The sequence below is a fragment of the Homalodisca vitripennis genome, chromosome 4 (genome assembly GCF_021130785.1).
Source record: "Homalodisca vitripennis isolate AUS2020 chromosome 4, UT_GWSS_2.1, whole genome shotgun sequence".
Classification (NCBI taxonomy): domain Eukaryota; kingdom Metazoa; phylum Arthropoda; class Insecta; order Hemiptera; family Cicadellidae; genus Homalodisca; species Homalodisca vitripennis.
The window spans coordinates 157,910,547-157,933,163 of NC_060210.1; the positions used below are offsets into that span (position 1 = coordinate 157,910,547).

Consider the following 22,617-nt stretch of genomic DNA (forward strand, 5'->3'; position numbering starts at 1 on the left):
TTACTCATATACGAAGATCGTAGGATTAAAATCTTTAGCCGAAATATAAATAAAAAAGAAAACATAAAGGATACGACTAAGTCTGATGGACTAAAGGTTCCTCTCGGCAAAGGTAGAAGATTAATAATTTGTCATGTCGGTTCGGCAAAAGATGGGTTTTTGCAAGAATGTAAGTGGGTTTTTTCGGTCTAAAACATCATCCTGTTCGGACTATGCGGAATGTTTCCGCACAAGTGTTGTAGAGCAAATAATTATAAACTTAGCAGAAAATTCTGACACGAGTAGCAGTGAGGCAGAAAGTGAAAATGAAGAAGACTCCGAGGTTTTGGCTACGATATTGCCGCCTGAGAGCGAATAAATAATATACAAGTGCAAAGGTAAGAATATTATTACGTCAATCATGCTTTTTAACGTATTTCATTTTAAAATAGTAGGCCCTAAAAGTTATTTAGTGGAAAATTTGATTATTTCATAATTTAAAAATATAATTGTTCGATAATTTTAACATTGATTATATTGTTATATTTTTTAATTATTTTTAATCAAGCAACACGTCATGCAGTGTCCAATATAAGCAACATGTATATTAATTTTTGTTGAAAAGATTGTTGTATCGTATGGAAATAAGCAAGTACTTTACTCTGACTAACTGACGGGACGATTTGTTTGTTTTAATTGATAGTTAGTTTGTAATAACATTAATAAACTATACAAGTAATTTAAATATAATATAGCAAACTGTCAAACCATTTTAAATATTGTTTTTCAATTATACTGATAAGTTTTAAATGTTCAGTACAGTGTTAGTTGTGACAGCGCAGCGGTTTGTCAGCCACAATGCGCCAGCCGTGCCGGGCGGCAGCGGCAGTTGTGTGGCAACGTCGCGCAGGCCAGTCCATTCTATTGGTCGCCGCCAACTGCACTCTCTGGTGGTTCCTTGTATAGTATGATATCCAAAGTCAGTAATAAATCCTAGTGTGATAAATAAATCATCAGCATTTAGTATTCAGCTCTATACTGATATTGGAGATTATAAATTGGAATTTGAAATTACACAACGATTCTGAAACATATCAAAACCTCGTTTTAAAAAACTTTGGTAGGTTGCAGTTCTTATATATATACGAATTGTCAAGAATAAAAACTTTAAAAATTTCATTTTACATTTAAAATTGCTAAAAAAAATTGCACAAGATTGTTCGTCATCACGTTTGAAAAAGAAAGGTTACTTTTTGAAAATCTAAATTTATATATTGAATGGACACAAAGTTGATGAAATCCCTCATTTAAAATTTTTAATTTTTTATAATTTTCTGTTTTTGAGTTTATAATTTTAACATTTTGCATGGCAGCCATTTTGAAATCTTGAGACTTTTCCTAAATGCTTTTAAAAAGATCTTAATTAGAATAAAATATATTTGAATGTTATACCTTTGTTTATTTTTTTGTGTTCTCAAAAACACAGACACTGTATTAGGTCTTCTTTTGTATGAAATAAAAATCTTTAAGATTGCTGTTTTTAAATTTGTACTAATTTCAGTAAAAATGACACAAGCAAATAATCTTATTGTTAAAATTGATCACAAAAGTTTTTCTTGAGCCTATTACTTGATACATTTCGGATGTTGTCTGGAGGCAGAAGTGTATCAGTGTACATTAAATTAATTTTTTGGTAATACCTACTTTTACTATTATATATCGAACCAATACTTGAAGAAATAGTGGATAAGAACCATTAAATATACTACTATACTATGTTGCTGTGAACAAACAAGAATATTTACTTTCCTTAATCTTAATAGCGCAGTCCTCTCTGGGACAAATTCTAAAAAGAATTTCAGCTGTAATTACAGTAATTGAAACTGTCACATAAATAACATTAACTTGGGATGGGATTTGATCATATCAGAGTAGTGTTCTTGTCAACTGCTTAATGGAATTTCTACTTCTCAAATGATCACTAGAACTGTAAGAGCTTTGTGGGATCAAGTAATCCCTTCATCTCTCTCAGGTGTGGAGGAGATATTGTTTGCTGTTTACAAATCCTCACCAACTTTTATACAGTAATCACTTAATGACTTATGTTGCATTAATTGATAGATTGTTAACCAAACAAATGGAATACCTTATCATACCATTGTCCTTTTTATTGGACAAGTTAATGCCTATACAGTGGATTAACTGTGATCTAAACATCTAGTACACTGGTTTGTTGCTGGTTAGTTTGAGTGGGGTTCTAGAGTCTGTAAGTACAAATTCATAACCAACAGCTGATGAATTTGTTTTTGAGGTACAGAACATTAGAAGGTGGCTGGTTTACTGTGTATTTTTGGACTGAGTGCTTTTATTAATTACAGTGTAATTATCTTAATAAAACTATAAAAACAAATGGTTAATAATACTAAACAGAATTAAAATTGATCCTCAGTTGTTATATTGGTTGTTGTTACATTTTCAGTTTCAATGAGTAAGCTAAACTCACTCAAATATTTTGTAATGTCAGGGCTACTGATATTTTAAAATGTCAATGAGTTAGAAGATTTACACTGGAGACTACCAGTGAATTTTTATGACAGTATTGAATACAATTGGCAAGAGCAATATACCAGGCAGGAGACACCACCAATGGCATGACTGACATACACTGTGCGATGTTCCTTTAAACATTTTCCATAACTACCCAAATTGGAATAATAACTATGTAAGAAATGTAATGGAAATATTTCTTCATAGAGTCCAATAAGTGTATTGCATAAAACTAGTAAGTTCTTTTTGTAAACTAACATGTAAGAAATACAACTTGAATATCTAAAACCAAAGAGTTTATAAAACTTGTAATACACACACAAACAATGAAATAATTGTGCTAGGTTTCTACTTTTTCTCTTTCATTTAGTTTATATTTTATTTGTCTAGAGTGCCGGTGGCATTAAACAAGTGATATTTTAATAATTTTACCTGTACCTATTTATTCAGTTCGACAACAAATATTTAAACTTCCCCTGGGGATTTCCCCTTATATTAGTTATGCATTTCGTAAGCCAGGGAAATAAGGTGATTATAATAATGTAGAAGACAACTCTGTGGAAGGATTCTATTATAATAGCTTTAAATAAATCTGATATAAAAATATCAATGTTTACAGACTAATAACAACTTAATATTTTTGGAGAACACGAAAATATGATTATGGTTTTAACAAAATTATATAAAACATCTCAAAATGTTGTATATATCATATTTCACCATTCACAGCCATAGTTTGGGAACTTAACCGAGTTAAGCAAGGTTTTACAGCACATCAGACTCCACTTGTGTGATTTGCTGATCTGTGAAAGTGGAGGTCACCAGGTCCAGAGGAATATCATACTGCTGATCCAATCCGAGGTAAGTGTCCGAAAATATGTACAAGGTCAGGATGTATGGTCCTGAAAAAAATGCATTTGGAGGTAAATAAAGTAAGCCATTTTAAATGTATGTTTATGTAAACGTAATCAAACCCGTTATATAAAAATCTGATCTGAACTAACAAAAGTAAACAGACATTAATGAAAAATCTGTTAAGAGAGATTAAAAGGGGAATATAAACCACAATATTGATAAGGAAAATAATGCTTTTCTAATCATAGTGTTTTCTAACTATTCAATCAGTTTACTCATATTGTTATTGACATAAATGTTGTCCGAAATATTGCATAGTCTGGATCTATCCCTGCTTCTGCAGACTTTCCTTGGTTATGGAATTTTTCAGATTAGGTTACTTTAGCTCCAATTTAAAAACTGTAAAAATTTACAAAATCAATTCTTATTCTGCTATTAGAAAAAAATCATCCATTCCTAACACTTGTACAATTTTAAAGAATCAAATTATTTGAAAGATGCTGATAACAGTAAATGTTATATTATCAAAAATCAGTGTTAAACTGAGTTTCAATTTTGAGGTATCTACAGTTTTTTTTCCACAACTATAATTTTAATAAATAAGCTAAAGTACCTGGTCTGGCAGGAGTGGAGAAAGTGATCAACTGACTGCTCTGATGATTTATGGGTGGAACTCGCTTGAGTGCCAACAACTCCACATTATCAACATGACCCAGAGTGAGAAACCATCCCTCATCCTTAGGCTTGGGGAAGTAGGGAGCATAAGCCCTCCTCTCTGTTGGACGGTTCACTCTTGTAAACTTGACACTGAGAGTGTACTCGTGGCAGGTGTGAACCAATACAGGTTTCTTGGTACCTAGTCTTATAGGCTTTACTGTGTCTCCTACATCTTCCCACCAACCTTGGACATTGATTTCAACACGTATCTGTGGGAGACTTTGAAGAACCTTATAAATCTGCAACCAATACATAAAGAAAACAGTTAAGTGTGTTCTTATATACGTAAAAAAACATTGCTTTTTTTATTGTGTACAAAATGTTTAATATACGCTCAAGAGTATTTACGAGTATTCTCACAGACAGATGTTCATTTTACTGACAAATTCCAATAAAAAGTACCAATGCTGAAGACATAAAAACTACATATTAACAGTTTTTTAACTTCAGAAGCATTTCATAATGATGTCAGGTTTGGGGCAAGTAATTGAGATTCCACTTGTATTAAAAACTACACTGGCAGTAAAGAATTCTGAGGAATCAGTGTGATGTATGTATACATTAACTGTATGATTAAATGTTCTTGTAATAAGAGTATAGAATTATAATCTTAGTGTTTATCTTTTGATACTCAGTGTTAATTGTTAACATTACTAAAATTATTGAGATCTGAGTTAGAACCACTGATATGGTTGGAAAGGATTTTCATAATAAATAGTTCTTTTTTTAAAATAACAAACTATTATTAAATTTATTTTGCACAATATTATTAAACCCGTATACACTTATGTCAAAGTCTGAAATAACAACCTGTTAAAAATAAGCACTTCATGTAATAAATTTTAAATTAATTAATTAGTAATAATTTTATTACTACATATCATGGTGGCTGTGGCCATTGATGTTTGACTAACCTCAACTCATTTAATTTCAATTGTTCGAATAATTTTTAAATTTTGCTTCGAGTGATTATATATTAAATCATTAAATAAATACTTTTAAACATGATGTCTACAGTGTGTGCGAATTTATGTAGTATTTCTAATCAAATTTTGTCAAAAAAAAGGTAACCACATTGTTTGCATAACTTGCGGTAAGGGATATCACTTCAGCGACAGCTCTGTCAACATACAGACTTGGAAGTCTATGAATAAAGTTATGCAAGAAAGTTGGATCTTGCAGAAAGTCCAAGAAGAAACATTAATCAATAAAGTTAATATAGAGATTAGTAACCTAGGGATATCAAGAGCAATCTTGGAAAAGTTGAATATCCTGCCAAATATTTTAACCAACTTGACACCATAGAAAAAATCTCTCTCTTTTCTGTCTTCCAAAAAGAGGTGTTGCTAGATGAAATAAAATGACTTATAGAGCAAAATTCGTCTTTAAGGAAGGAAGTTGAAATGTTATGAGGAAGGCATCTGACCGAGACCAGGATATTATAAGGCTTGAAACAGAGATTGTGAAAATGGATCAGTTTGAGTGACAATTTAATTTGGAAATACACATACTTTGATGTAACAGAGAAATGAAAGAAAATAGATGTCCATGAAACTGTGTGGCTGAATCCATTGAAGTGTCCTATGATAAGAAAATAATACATTGTGCACACCGTCTGCAGGCCAGAAGGGACAGTAAGCCTCCTGCACTGTCGGTCCAGTTTTTCTCAGGTTAAGTTAGAGAAGCTTGGCTGAAGGCTGGAAGAAAGAAGATTCAGGGGGTATTCTTTAATGAGAACTTGTGCCCATTCTATTGATACCTACTTAGAGACACTAAGGAAAAGGCTAGATTACATAATTTTGCATTTGTTTGGTGGGCGGGTGTTGGTTAGTGATAAGAAATAGAAAACACCATTATTCTGCCAGAAATATTTTGCAATGAAATTGTAGGAGATTTGTTTAATTTAGATATCTTTAAATATAAAAACAAATTATGACCCTTCAAAGGAGGTAATCTGATGATTTTGTATACCTCATGAAAGCTACATTACACACCCATTGATTCACATTCATGAGTCTATTACAATGAACTTAAAACTTAAATACATAAATGATACAGCATAATTTTGTTTTCATGCAGTATTCAGATATCCAACTTCTATTTCTAATGTTCCGATAAATACAATGTTAGTTGAACTCGAATCAATATTAATCCAGTTTCGTTCGTACAGTGATCTGATATATATTGGTAACACAAACATAGACATAGATAATGAGATATGTTAGTATGTTACAGTATGAAACTATTATGTCTGCCTTGGGTCTGCATATTTTCCTGTATTAGAGAAAAAGTAAGAATGGAAAATCTAATACAAATATGTATAGACCATATATAATAAAGTGATGCAGACCTAATAAATAGTGGTGTGATATTATCAAAGATGTCAGATCACTATCATTGAAACTAAAATGGCATAAATGTGTATAAATATTGAATGCATCCAATTATAAGTATAATTAAATTACATTAAAACTCTGGGAAGTAGATTGGGATAAATTATTGGCAGAATTAAATGACATAAACCATAGATTCTAAGTGCTAATAAAAAAAGAAAAAAATAAAGAATTTGATCAGATATATGATGACGTTAATTTGAAACGTAAAAAACCACTATCTAAACTGATGAAAACTTAGATAAATTATGAAATGATTAGCATGACCCAAGAACAAGTAAGACTATTTAAGTGGAGGGAAAACAATATTGCTAACTTAAGAAACAGAACACAGTTTAGAAATAGATTAAATAATGCCATAAGAAATAAGAAAACCTTTACAAGAGACAAATATTTGAATATGCAAAAGGAGATACAAATGTTGTATGGGCTAATTTAAATGAACTGATTGGAATGAAGAAAAGGAAAAATGTTGATGAAATTATAATAGGAAACATGGGAAGAGAGAGGGGTAGGACAAAAATAGTAAATGAATTTGCCAATTATTTTTTTAACGAACTGTTGAGTTTAAAATATAAACGTCCTTATAACATAAACAACAATCCAGGACATAGGCATTGAGAGACTAATAGCTATTTGTACATCCCCACGGCAGATTGTGGTTTATATTTTGTTATTTGTTACTGTTACTATTCTTGTTTTGTATTGTTGTTCAATTTTAAGTTTATTACTATTAATATCTTTATAGTCTGTACTTTGCATTTTACTTTTTGGGAAAATTTAGTTGTTGAATATTTATTTAGTACTTTTAAAGCGTTTTTCTTCTATTTATTAACTGCTACTCATTATTATATTAGGCTGGTACTATACGGACGCTAAATGCGTCGCGTTAAATACGCTGCGCTATTTTTAATTTTGGATGGCAATGCAAGTCAATTTGAGCGACATACGAGCGCAGTCTACGCGGCATGCTGCCCTCCAACTCGGCGTCGATGCATTTTTTACGCGACCAGCCCTGGAAAAAACGTTAGCAAGCGCGACGTAGATAGCGCTGCGCAACGCTAGGGCCGGACTATACGGACGCTAGATGCGTGTGGCCCGCAGTCGCAGTCTTGAGTGAGTAGTTATTGTGCTTCTGTGTGAGAGTCATCAACATGTTTGATACTGAGAAGTTCATCTTAGAAAGTAGAGAAGCGACCTCCACTTTATGACGTCCAGTCAAAAGAATATTCAAACAGAAATGTTAAAGCTCAGTGCTGGATGGAGGTAGGAGCAGCTGTGCACGACAACTGGGAGGAAATGACTCCCCAAATGAAGGACGAAGCAGGTAACTAAGTTTGTTATATTTATAAACAAAGGTGTAATGATGTAAAACATATTTTTTCTAAGCACCAAAGTACAACTAACTATCTTTGTTGTTGTTTTACAATAGTAACGAAGACAATAATTAATAATAGTACCGTACATAAATATGGGAAGTATATTAAGACAAAAATGAAATTACAACTTTGTTGTGATAATAACTTAACACCGTTTTGAAATCATCTCTTTCCTTAAATTACGGTTTGATTATATGGTTATTTGTTTAATTGTGTGGTTATTTTGACGTAAAAGGTTTAAATATTGAAAATGTATGTTATTTGTAACGTATTGTAAAGAACATTAGTAATTTAATTGTGCCATTGCGTACATGATCACCAGTTTTTGGCACTTAAAAAATCTACTGCTGTAGATATCGAAGTTACGACGCATGGCTAGCCCAGACGGCACCGCGCCGGCGTCGCCGTCGCGCCGGCGGTAGGTTGGTAGAAAGGGGAGGGGTGAAAAGTCTATTTCTGCGCTATGAGTCGTCCAAGGTCACTGTTCTTCCTTGCCAACCTTCACTAAACCTATTCACGAGTTGATCAATACTGTTTATAGAACTGACACTAGATTATGATACAAAGGTCTAATTTGAGAGGAGCTACAATAACATAACAGGATGTATTCAAAGTAGTCAATTACAAAACTTTTTATTTTAAATTTTATTTACATAGGAAATAATATTGTTATACTTTTTCTAAGTTTACTTTTTCTTCTTTTTACTAAGTCCTACTTTTTCAAGTGATTGTGCTTAGGCATATTGATTTTGCCAGTTTAAAGGCTCCTGGTCCATTGAAATACTCACAGAACAAGTCCCTTACTACAAGTCCGTTACTACGACCACTTCCTACTGCTGCTCCGACCAAGCAATCCATGTCACATGTAAGCGATTTCTTCAAAAATGTAACCATCCCGCCTTTTTTACATAATTATGCAATACACAGCAAGACTGAATGATTTTCGTTGCAAAGATCGGGTTCACCAGGATACAGGAATGCATTACTCGCCATTTGTTGCTCATAATTCCAAATGCGCATTCAACTGTACGTCTGGCTCTGCAGGTGCCTATAGTTATATACCACTTCTCTCTTTTGTGAGTTTCTTCTGTGTGGTAAGGGCGCATCACACGTGTAGTTAAACCAAAAGCTTCATCGCCAAGAAATACGAAAGGTACTGTGGGGCCTTCTGGTGAAAGCGGTTTCTCTGTTGGGAGGTTCAGTTGGCCGGCATTCAGTCTTTTGTAAAAGTTTGAGTTTTTGAAGATTGTGGAATCGCCCTCACCGGCCATATGCACCAACATCTATTGCAGTGAAGTTGCACTGTGCGTCGCTGACTGCAAACAATACAAGTGAAAAATACTTCCTGAAGTTGTAGTATAGTGAACCTGAACTTGGTGGACATTGTATCCGCACGTGTTTGCCGTCAATGGCACCAACACACATTTGGGGAAGTTGGGTTTAACTTCTCATATTCCGTTGTCTTCAAAAAGCCATTCATCACTTGTTAGGGATTGGCATTTCAGTTGACTGCAGTTTTCCCGAAATTGTTTCACAGGTCTCCTCAACAACGAGACGTATTGTTTTTTCTTGATACTTGATATTCGAATTCAAGGTCACTGAAGTTCATTCCACAGCCCAAATACCTAAAATATTATAACGTAAATATAAGCGAAAAACATAATATAACTATCTAATATAAGACATTGATACTGCCGTCTTTGTAGATGTGTAGATTTACACGCTTTTAAGTCTTACATTATAAAACAATTTACTTAATTCTTGTAAAATAACGTCAGAAACAGAAGGGGATTTTAGTATAACCTTTTAGTATAGTATAATCTTTTTCTTTAATTGTGTTGATCTCCTGAAGTGCGGTAGAAGTCGTTGATAAAAATATTAAAATAAAATAAAACAGTCAAGAAACCCCACTCTGATGATTTTACAAGGAATGACCCTAATATGTCCCTAATACACTATAATCAAACAAGAAATGTTATATTATAATTACCTGCTTTACCTGCTTTAAACCTGTGACAAGTATACAGTTATATGATTCTAAAAAGTGCTCCGTTTGTTTTAGGCAAAGATATGATGAAAAAATGGAAGACTTTGCGTGACAATTTCGTTCGGGAACTACGTATTTTAAAGAAAAATGAGACTTGGAGCTCCAGCAACAAAAAAAAAAGAAATACATTTTCTTTGACCAACTGTCTTTTTTGAACACCTTACATGAAGCCCAATGACAAGAACGTATCAAATATTCCACCCCTTGAACACATTATATCTGAACAAGAAGCAGTAGAAACAGTAGAAACAACTAATGCAGATGACAATGACCGTGCTGACAGCGTTTCAAATTCGTCACTAGTTGAACGTCAGAAGAGACAAGAACGTGTGTCAAAAAGAAACTATATTGAGAGAACTTTGACATCAGCTTTCAAAAAAACATTACATCATTGATGCAAGAAAGCATCGCCATTCAAAGAGCGAACACTTCCTCAGCTAACAGCTCAGATAAATCTGGGAACAAGGCATTTTTAATGTCCTTTCTTCCTGTTATGGACAGCCTACCACCACTTGCTGCCTTTGATGTTAGGATGCAACTAACTGAAGTGTTCCGAAATGCTATTATGAACCAAACACGAGTTCAGGAACCAGTGCCAGTGCGTACCCAAATGATGGACTACACATCTGCGTCACCATTAATGTTCTCGGGCCTAAATTCACCATACACAACTCCGACTCCGACCACACCATCAATAATCGGTGACTATGACGAAAACACTGAATGCTCTAATGCCACTTCCAGTGGACAACACTCAAAACCAACCATTTAACATATCAGAATTTGTACATTTTTTCCGTGAAACCCGGGAATTGAACCATCTTCTAGTAAGAAGAAGTAGTAAGAAGTAGTATTTCCGATTAACTGTGGAATAATGACAATTTTGTAATTAACTTCCCAGTGTGTTTGTGCAGAACTGAAACTTCTTGGTCATTACAATTCTTTACTTACTTAATAGTAGTTCATATTTTGTAATATGTGGTTAGTTTACTATTGTTTGTAGGTTATCTGTTTACAAAAGTCTAACCTAATATAACTATTGGAAAATGTTATAGGCTTACATTGTTCCTTCATTACAAAATATATAGAAAAAGGTTGTATTTTATAACTCGGTCAAAATTGGTCTGCTAACTTTCAGAGCAATTTGAGGTAAATGAAATTTAATGTTGTTCCGTAATCAATACATAAAAATCAGTTACATTAAGTTTACCAAAATATGTTAACCTAGTGATTATAATGTATCACAAAATGATTACAACGTACCTATTGTGTTTGTAAGTGTCTGACTGCAATTTAAACTGAACGAGGCTCTTATTTGTATTTTTTATCAATATCCGATGTTACATATTGTACTCCTGATAGAAATATTTATAATACTATGTTAAAAGAATCATTAAACTAAAACTAATACATATTCCAGAACTGTTTTTGCGTTTTTTTATATAACCCTTACTTCAAACAAACATTATTCTAGAAGGAAAAAATAATAATATACACTAAGTGTTTAAAACCACTTCAGGGTCAATCCATCCCAAGGTCCAAGAAAACAATATTGGTTGCTTGATAATCTCAGAAAAAATTTTATTTGGTAGGTCAGTTCCTTATATTTGGGGGGATGCTTGCAAAGGCGAAACAGCTAGCGGGCAAAACAAATAGGGTCCCCATTTCAAAATGGATCTACCAAATATTAATGTTTCTGAAAATGTCAAGCAACCACTGCTGGTACACTTGACATGGATCTACCCTTCGATTTAACCCATAAACGGCTTACCTGATGGTTATAGCAAGTCTTTCAGCTGGCTCAATACTCCTTTTCATGTTGGTATCTTTCTTCATCAGACCGTCACTGACAAGATGTAAAAGTTCATCAAATGAGCTAACAGACATCCTGTAATATTTGGTAAAATTTGTCTTCATATTGTCTGTGCTTCTCAAACATCAAATGAAACGCACCTGTTGTCAATCTGCTGCTTAGAACGGGATGGGTACCCCAACGTCTATCCTGCCTTTTGGTCTTTTCCAAATACATCTCTAGTAGACACTGAAAACCCTACAGCACCGATCTGCACTGCATCCATATTGGCAACTTGGAATAAAGTGATCTGGGAAGCAACGTGGCGGTTTCTGCGCTTGTATAGTCTGGCCAGCGGGGCGTTGACGCAAAAACAGCGCGACGCATTTTGCGTCCGTATAGTCTGGACTAGTTAGTCCAACTTATGCGCCGAACTTTGGCGTTAACGCGACGCATTTAGCGTCCGTATAGTACCAGCCTTAGGTATGTTTGTACCATGGCTACTCAAATGTTGTAATCACACTCATTAAATTTAAAGTATAATATTATTGATATTATTAATGTCAATTTTTCTTCAACACTGTGTCCTCACCGATAAGTCATGTCGACTTGATGAGGCTATAATCTTGTATTTGTTTTGTTATCAATAAATTCAATAATTATAATATATTTTTAGCTGAGAATACCATCTTGAAGTCAAAGCGTGTGTGACACTGGATTGTAGGCCATCCTAATACCTGCAAAATTATTAACACAATGTTCTAACGATCACTGTTTTTTTGTTTCTGCATTTTTTAATAATAAGTATCTTACTTGTTGGATTTGGCCTTCATCCAATTCTGAGCGAAGAGCATCAGCCAGTGTATTGTAAGGAACTGTCAAGAGTGTTGGCAACGTAGAGAGGTCCTTGCGTTTGCGGAACAAGTGTAGCATGTGTGCCTCGATGTTAGGTAGCATGGTAAGTGGTGAGTCCTTGAGCCACCGAGCTTGAGACACCATCTGCATCAGCAGCTGTAGACGCAGGGTGGTGGCAAGCCAGCCTTGTTCAGCACAAACATCCACCATCGCCTGTACAATACATACATTGTAGAGGAGAGTTCTTGTAAATGCATGGAATATGTAACATGTGTTGAGTTCTTGATTTAGTGTTTCTAAGTCAAATCTACATCAGTAGCTGTGGATTGATTGTTGAAAAATACAATTATTACATTTGTGTATAGCAAAACACCAAAGAAACACGTGTTTTTATTATTTATTTCTTTAATCAAATTTCACAAAAATTTAATATTTACGTGTAGTAGCCTAAAAAATAATGTTACTTGTTTAGTGATTAACATAAGAATGATAAATGTTTAAACCATTGTTACAACCTAAGGAAAGTTTTCCAACTCTTGTTATTACATGTTTTAGTTTTATTTTTCGTGATGAAGCACAGCAATAGAACATAACAGTTCAGTAAAATACACATTTATAGAATAAAAATAAAAATAAACACAACCATAACAGTAATTTTATATTGAAAAGATACAGATATATGCTATAAATATACAGGAGCTTGGGAATACCAAACACTTAGTAACTGACCTGTAGTATCCTGATTGACTGGTCCAGTACAGACTTGGTGTCAGTGTAGTAGTCAGTGCAAGGAAACTGGATGTGGGAGAAGTGGGCCTGCATATGAGCTTGGGCACACCATACACCTAGTAACTGACCTATAGTATCCTGATTGACTGGTCCAGTACAGACTTGGTTGCAGTGTAGTAGTCAATACAAGGTAACTGGATGTGGGAGAAGTGGGCCTGCATATGAGCTTGGGGACACCATACACCTGGTAACTGACCTGTAGTATCCTGATTGACTGGTCTAGTACAGACTTGGTGTCAGTGTAGTAGTCAGTGCAAGGTAACTGGATGTGGGAGAAGTGGGCCTACATATGAGCTTGGGCACACCATACACCTAGTAACTGACCTGTAGTATCCTGATTGACTGGTCCAGTACAGACTTGGTGTCAGTGTAGTAGTCAGTGCAAGGTAACTGGATGTGGGAGAAGTGGGCCTACATATGAGCTTGGGCACACCATACACCAGGTAACTGACCTGTAGTATTCTGATTGACTGGTCCAGTACAGACTTGGTGTCAGTGTAGTAGTCAGTACAAGGTAACTGGATGTGGGAGAAGTGGGCCTGCATATGAGCTTGGGCACACCATACACCTAGTAACTGACCTGTAGTATCCTGATTGACTGGTCCAGTACAGACTTGGTGTCAGTGTAGTAGTCAGTACAAGGTAACTGGATGTGGGAGAAGTGGGCCTGCATATGAGCTTGGGCACACCATACACCTAGTAACTGACCTGTAGTATCCTGATTGACTGGTCCAGTACAGACTTGGTGTCAGTGTAGTAGTCAGTACAAGGTAACTGAGAAGTGGGCCTGCATATGAGCTTGGGGACACCATACACCTGGTAACTGACCTGTAGTATCCTGATTGACTGGTCCAGTACAGACTTGGTGTCAGTGTAGTAGTCAGTACAAGGTAACTGGAGAAGTGGGCCTGCATATGAGCTTGGGCACACCATACACCTAGTAACTGACCTGTAGTATCCTGATTGACTGGTCCAGTACAGACTTGGTGTCAGTGTAGTAGTCAGTACAAGGTAACTGGAGAAGTGGGCCTGCATATGAGCTTGGGGACACCATACACCTGGTAACTGACCTGTAGTATCCTGATTGACTGGTTCAGTACAGACTTGGTGTCAGTGTAGTAGTCTGTGCAAGGTAACTGGATGTGGGTGAAGTGGGCCTACATATAAGCTTGGGGCACACCATACACCTAGTAACTGACCTGTAGTATCCTGATTGACTGGTCCAATACAGACTTGGTGTCAGTGTAGTAGTCAGTGCAAGGTAACTGGATGTGGGTGAAGTGGGCCTACATATAAGCTTGGGCACACCATACACCTAGTAACTGACCTGTAGTATCCTGATTGACTGGTCCAGTACAGACTTGGTGTCAGTGTAGTAGTCAGTGCAAGGTAACTGGATGTGGGTGAAGTGGGCCTACATATAAGCTTGGGCACACCATACACCTAGTAACTGACCTGTAGTATCCTGATTGATTGACTGGTCCAATACAGACTTGGTGTGTCAGTGTAGTAGTCAGTGCAAGGTAACTGGATGTGGGAGAAGTGGGCCTACATATGAGCTTGGGCACACCATACACCTAGTAACTGACCTGTAGTATCCTGATTGACTGGTCCAGTACAGACTTGGTGTCAGTCTAGTAGTCTGTGGAAGGAAACTGGATGTGGGAGAAGTGGCCCTACATATGAGCTGGGGCACACCATACACCTAGTAACTGACCTGTAGAATCCTGATTGACTGGTCCGGTACAGACTTGGTGTCAGTGTAGTAGTCAGTGCAAGGTAACTGGATGTGGGTGAAGTGGGCCTACATATGAGCTTGGGCACACCATACACCTAGTAACTGACCTGTAGAATCCTGATTGACTGGTCCAGTACAGACTTGGTGTCAGTGTAGTAGTCAGTGCAAGGTAACTGGATGTCGGAGAAGTGGGCCTACATATGAGCTTGGGGACACCATACACCTGGTAACTGACCTGTAGTATCCTGATTGACTGGTCCAGTACAGACTTGGTGTCAGTGTAGTAGTCAGTGCAAGCAAACTGGATGTGGGAGAAGTGGCCCTACATATGAGCTTGGGCACACCATACACCTAGTAACTGACCTGTAGTATCCTGATTGACTGGTCCAGTACAGACTTGGTGTCAGTGTAGTAGTCAGTGCAAGTTAACTGGATGTGGGAGAAGTGGGCCTGCATATAAGCTTGGGCACACCATACACCTGGTAACTGACCTGTAGTATCCTGATTGACTGGTCCAGTACAGACTTGGTGTCAGTGTAGTAGTCAGTGCAAGGTAACTGGATGTGGGAGAAGTGGGCCTGCAGCAGCAGATGTGCCTTGACGTGGGGTGAGTCCAGCTGTATATAGTCCACTGGCAAAGGACATAGTTTTGCTAGCTCTCTGCAAAAGTACAAAGTATTCCATGAATATAACACAGTTACACTTTAAGCTAGATGAAAGAGATTTCTGATCCTAGCACATGACACACAATCCGTTACTCCTTACACACAGCTGCTATAAAATAACTCGATAATCATCGTTGCAGTGGGATAACAAATACGATAGGCCATTATCCTATGCATCTACTCGTGTTTCCTTAAACCATCAATCAGACCAGTATTTTTTATTGTTTGTGATTTTAAGCTGTGTATGATAAATTCCGAACATCCAGATAGAACAATTTATTAATGTTAAATTTATGAGAGAAAATATGCAATAAAAACCATTTTCAAACCTGAGGACACTGAATCCTGAAACTTAACACATTAAAGAGTGAGTATATGAAATTTTTATATAATAATAATACTGTTAATATAGTAATACTATTTATTACGAAATACATGTACTCATGAAAGAGTTAAGCTGTATAGTGACTTATGGTGATGATTGTTTAATACAAGATTTGATTTTTCTACAAGTTTGAGTGGTTTCAGAATTATTAAAGACAACACACCCTGACATAATAACTCCAGAGAAAATAGATATTAATATTGAGAATGTCCTTGGAATTTTTCAGGAAGCATTTTTTGACTATTAGATTAGAGTTTAATCCTTCAACTTGTTTTTGTGAGCACCTATAACATCTTATAGCGTGAGATTTTCTGCAATTTTAAACCTGGTTCATTTTTAGCTTGGTGCATAAATAATAACACACAAATTGTTTTTATAGATAATCACACCCAATCTGTAAATCATACAATAAAACAGTTTTATGCTTATGTAAAATACAAGTTTAAAATGTTTGGAAATGCAGTAGGTTTACTTTGAATTATCACGTAGAAGTAATAAAGGATTTGAGGAAACATGATTTATACAACATAATATTTACAGATTAGCACAACCACTAAAACAATATGAATATTTAATTTAAAAACAAACACTCCAATAATAATTCAATTTTATATCAATATTATTAAAACACTTTTAACTGCTATAAATATCACAAAGCATCAAGTAGCTCCACACTTCACATTTGCAATGATCAGCCAGTAGTGAGAACAAGATTGTGCAAGTCAGAATGTACAACGTCAATAGTTTTTTGTACATCCCTGTCCTCGACCTTATCAGCTATTAGAATGTGAACAATGTGTGTTTAGATTGTGTTATATTTATAACAAGGATTTCAGCTGAGTTGATATACAATAATACAGGTCCACCTGAATAACACAGCAAAGAACACAATATTTTTAATAGTATATAATACAGATTAACTTTACCCATTGAGGTTATCTTCATTATGGCGCACAGGCAGCTGGCTGTACTCGTGCACATTACACAGACACTGCAGCAGATCTTCTTGTGTCGACATTTCTCCCAGGGATTTTTGCAGGTGCAGCATAGTCTCGTGAGAGAGATAGTAGAAGGAAGCGATGCGGCCTAGTGATGTTGTACTCAATCCACGTCCATCCTGTCACACCACATTTACCTCTTACTACTATTACTACTTACTGGAATGGTAACAAACTGTTTTTTATTAGAATAGAATCTTTTCAGCAGGTATTATTCTATCGTATTTTTAAGTTGAACCCGTACCTCAAGTGTCACTATACATTTTGCTTCCTCAAGAGTAATAATGGTCTTCTCAACAAGAGTGGAGAGAAACCGATTGATATTGTGATCCTCCAGTGACTCCAGACCGTAGTAGGTGGGATTGCACAGCAGCCGACGGAAGAAGTAAGTCCATGTGAGGTAGTCAAGAGCCTCTTGTCGACTCTTGATAGTACCAGCAACAATCTCCGCATTGAGGTGGTCAGCCAGCACAGCCAACAGGCTTGATTCCACTGGAAACGGCTCATAGATGAATTTCTTGTAGAAGTTTTTCTTCATATCGTGGACCTTTCAATCAAAATATTGATGTTTAAAAATAGAGAACATCCAAAATCTAGTTAAGATTTGACATCACCTAAGCCAGATAAGATACAAAATCTGCATTTTGCTCCCATTTTTCTGAGGGTATATCTATTAAGATCAAATTTATTAGTAACCACCAGAATTGAGAAGAAATATTTTTGTCACAAATATCTATTAATAAAACTATTTAATATCTCGGTATATTTTTTAAATTCAATAAAATAAAAATGTATTTTTTATGCCGTTTATCCAAAATATTCAAATGAACTTTATTTTAAACCAAATACTACACACTGATAAATTGCTATTTAAGCCTCATTTGATATTTAAAATAATTTGTGGTTGGCTCCCATTATAAAAAGAATACAAATTTGGTATCAGTAACAAAGTAGTCATGATACAACGGGTGTCTTAAATTAATACCTCTCTCCATTAATTTACAAATAGAGATAAAGTGATTTACTGTGGGGGATGATTATATGACCAACTGAGGAGGATTTTGATATATGAAATTTTTTTACCTTCCCCCCAAAATGGGGTATTATGGGGGTAAGTAAACATTTTAAAAGTAGGAACCCCTAGCAAGTGACACCTCATTTTAAAGGCATTAAAACAGAAGCACAAACTAGAGGTCTCTAATGTTACTCTATCAAATTTGGTGGCTAATTAAGGTTTGAATTGTTTTATAAAACCCCATTACTTGTGGATAATTTTTGTACTAAATTAAATGGTAAGTCTTGAACTCTCATATCAGTTTCACTCAGATGAGATGCTTGAAATGACTACCATGAACTTCTTGACAAAAATAAAGCCTGGATTCAAAACCGCCACTCACATTCTGTAAGATTTCAGCAGTGAGTGAATGTTTCATCTGCCTAACAATAACCTTTAATGTAACTTATTGTGGGGGTTTAATAAAACAATGCAAACTGAAATAACCACGCAAACCCCAATGAATTGAGGACAAGGATTGAAGTTGCCTACCACCTCTTCACATCTGAAATCTTACAAAATGTGAGATGTGGTTTTGAATCCAGGCTTTATTTTTGTTGAAGTACATAGTAGTCATTTCGAGCATCTCATCAGAATGAAATTGAGATGCCCCAAAATACCCCATATGGGTAGACCTATGCTTCTAGGTGTCAAACTCAAAAAAGGGTTCCCTCCCTTTAGGAGGCTATTTGATATGGTTCAAGTAATCTAATCATTAATTGATAATATAAATATTGATGTTAAGTCATTTTGGGGAGGGAGTCAAACATTTTCATACACCAAAACACTTCTCAGTTGGTCATATAAACATCCCCCAAAGTAAATCACTCCATCTCTATTCATAGAAAAGTTAATAGGGGGAGGGGGAGACTTTTAACACAACTGGTATTTTGCAATAAAGATTATGTAGCGTACTTATTTCAATTTAGTTCAGATTGATAGCAAAAGTAAACCCCTATATTCATTGTGGCTTCCATGAACAAATTTTGAACTTGAAAACATTATTAGTAGCATAATGTAAATAAAGTTTAGAATATAACCTACAAAATAAAACACATATCATGGACAAGTTTGGGGTGATCTGATCAATGACACTGAATTCAATAATTAATCTTTGTTCTGCTATTGGTTATTAACTTAAAAGTACATTAATAATGATAATTATTACCAGTACAACAGCAACTCCCTCAGTATCGAACTGTGGCCGCCCCGCACGGCCCATCATCTGCAGTACATCAGTGATAGGCATGTCTACATAACGTTTTACTTTGCCATCATAATATTCAGTGCCCTTCACCACCACGAGGTGTGCAGGGAAGTTCACCCCCCAGGCCAGGGTGGCTGTGGCTATCAGCACCTACAACAAATCACACAACTAGCTTAATAACATTCTCACTTGTAATTTTTTAATATCTGCTGAGCTCAAAGAAAACATAATTGCATATTTTTGGTCAGCTATGCAACGTCATAACAATTTGATTAAATCATAACTAAACAAGACTAAATCTTTATTGTACCAATATTAAATCAAATTTTAAACCTGAATAAACCCACCCCTTGACTTGGTGTGCCTATATGATGTGGATTGAGAACAGAGACTGTTTTTTCCAATGGACCCTCCATCAGAATGAATATATAAATTCTGGTCTCACTTTTAATTTGTATCTTCTGAGGATGGTTGCAGTTAAAACGACATTATCTCTTCTTGATGTATTGAATAAGAAATAAATCAAAACTGCACATAATATTTAATAGACTACTGTAACAAACAATTAATTAAAATGTAACATGACAATATTATAAATTACAAACCTGTATTTTTTGGTTAACAAACAGCTCTTCAACAGTTTTTCGGTCCCTCTCTATCAAACCAGCATGGTGCATCCCGATGCCGAAAGCCAAAGTGAGCTTCAGATTTGAGTCCTTAATTCCAGATACAATCTGCTCCATTTCCTTCAAGTTAAAAAATCAATATTATAAGTAAAGTTGGACTGATTAAAAGTTAAAATGAAACACTACAATTCTTGTTTTTTTTAGAGTAGATAAATAAATAATAATTTAAGTTATATAACATAAAAAACATATCTCTTATTTATCTAAACATATATTTACAACAGCATTTTCCAAATATTATAATATAATTAAAATTGGTAAAAATCATTAATTAGATGTAGGAATGTTTATTCAAACACAGTTCAAATAACTATATTTTAGACAAAAACTGTTATGTCAACACACAATAACACACTCATCTTCTACTATTAAATATTAAATAAGTTTGCATGCAAGTTGCTGCAAAAAAAGTCTAAAGACATTTTATGATTGGCTGAGACTAGTAGAAAAAACAGTTTTAATCTGTACTCTCAAAACTTTCCTGTTAAAATACTCAACAGTTTTAAACTGATAAAGTAATATTAAATTCTAATATCATTAAATGATCTCTGGTTAACATAAGATACGAGAATTTTAAAATGTTTTGGCGATACAATGGTTTATATCTGTCCAAATACTAGGTTGATTTCACAAAAATGACAGAAAGTGACTATTATTGAAATACTACTCTATTAAATTATAATGGAGTAAAATTAGAATTTATACTTGTTAAATTATAACAATTAAGATCTTATTATTATTACTATGTAGCACATAAGGGACAAAATCTCTACCTGGTAAGTATTACATATTGGATATAAAGAATTATATTAACAGTAGACAAATTTGGAAACTTAGTTTGTACGCTACTTCATTTTGAAATAGTCAAAAAACTTTGTCTTAACAAACAGTAGGGTAAATGTTTTTGCTTACAATAACATTTAACAAAGTTAATTTATTATTTCAAAAACAAGTAACCAAAATTATCAAGACACGTTTCAATCTTATAGCTTGATGAAGTTCTTAATAAATCCAATATTGTGTCACAAAGTGACATCATCACATGGTTTACACACCAGTTATTTATTAATAAGTCTCTCTTAATTATATTCCAAACAAATGCTGAATTCTAATTTTAAGAACAGGAAATTCAAGATTTAAAACAAAAAATAAAAATTGAACGCAAAATCACTGTGCGTCTCAAAAAAATTGATTGTATGAGGATTTCTTATTTTTATAAAAGACAAAAAACAAACATCATTCATATTAAAAACAAAATAATTGATTGCAAAACATACACTTTCATCCATGTGAAGCCATTGTTTAGGCTCATCTTCAGCAGCAAGGAACGCAATGAGATCAAGTGCGGTAAGGCGCGTCTGCCGACGTGAAGATACAAATATGAGAGCAGGCTGTGCAGGAGAGTACTGACGGATGCTTTGAAATGTTGGCCGGTTCATGGTAGCCATGCGAGGGCAGTAATGCTTACCAGGAAAGCCACTGATGTGGATCTCCAACGGTACAGGCCTAACTGAAGGCCGGAAATTGTACAATCCCATCTGTAAAAGTGGATAAATGTACGTAATAAATATGAATAAAGTAATGTTTAATTACAATAGTAAATTCAATTGAAACTAAACATAACATAACCTTGACAAAATGTTCATTTATATTTACATAACTATGAACTTGTTTACTGAAAAAATATTTATCAGCTCACAATGAATCAGTCAGTTTATTACAAGACTGAGTACCTGTCCAATGCCAAGCCAGTTAGCCAAGTCACGTGCGTTGGCCAGGGCGGTGGAAAGACCTACAATGCGCAGAGTGCGGGCCGTATGAGATGCGATGTAGTTGGTCCGGGACACAATCACCTCTAACACAGGACCTCGGTCCTCACCGAGTAAGTGGATCTCATCGATGATGATGAGTGCTACATCTCGCACATAACCTCTGGTCTGCCAGCTCCGAGAGATACCATCCCACTTCTCAGGGGTTGTCACGATCACATCGGCCGAGTTAATGGCTCGGGCATCAGGTGTTACATCACCTGGAATTAAATATAAGTCATGGATAGTACAAGCCTAGTCTGATGGCCAGAATTGTATAGTGGGTGACCAAACATTCCCCAGTCATACTTTCTGATTTGACCCTGAATGGTATTGCAATATAGTAATAAGAATTATTATTAAAAAAAAAAAAATCATTCCTAGATTAAATTTAGTAACTCCTCTCTTCTGTTGTGTATTGCTGACCTGTTTCGGTTTAACATTATTAAAGATAGTTTCCAACGCTGAGGCTGAAATATCTCAAATATTTAATCATGTAAGCAATGTTTCAATATGATGTAAACCAGAAAATTTAAATGTTACTATCCTAGAACAAATACATATTATGACACATTGACATCACAACAAGGCCTATATATTTGTTTATAATAAATAAATGTAATATATACATTTATTTATAGTAGCTAGTGCAAAATATTCTGAAAGACAAATAAAAGCACAAAAATAAATTTGAGTTAAAGCTACATCACAAATATGTCATGA

General features: G+C 35.0%; 1 protein-coding gene across 1 annotated transcript in view; it reads right to left on the reverse strand.

Moving 5' to 3' along the window:
* Positions 1–3,080: 3,080 nt before the first annotated feature.
* LOC124360405 (activating signal cointegrator 1 complex subunit 3-like) overlaps positions 3,081–22,617 on the reverse strand; it is a 63,931-nt gene continuing 44,394 nt past the window's right edge. Inside the window, exons 24-33 of the mRNA XM_046814009.1 lie at positions 21,820–22,115; positions 21,364–21,624; positions 20,006–20,146; positions 19,362–19,550; positions 17,384–17,686; positions 17,068–17,258; positions 15,583–15,751; positions 12,523–12,777; positions 3,995–4,337; positions 3,081–3,428 (exon numbers count right to left, since the gene is read on the reverse strand). Of these exons, the coding sequence (XP_046669965.1) occupies positions 3,292–3,428; positions 3,995–4,337; positions 12,523–12,777; positions 15,583–15,751; positions 17,068–17,258; positions 17,384–17,686; positions 19,362–19,550; positions 20,006–20,146; positions 21,364–21,624; positions 21,820–22,115 (2,285 nt within the window). The 3' untranslated portion in view covers positions 3,081–3,291. The remainder of the gene's footprint in view (positions 3,429–3,994; positions 4,338–12,522; positions 12,778–15,582; positions 15,752–17,067; positions 17,259–17,383; positions 17,687–19,361; positions 19,551–20,005; positions 20,147–21,363; positions 21,625–21,819; positions 22,116–22,617) is intronic.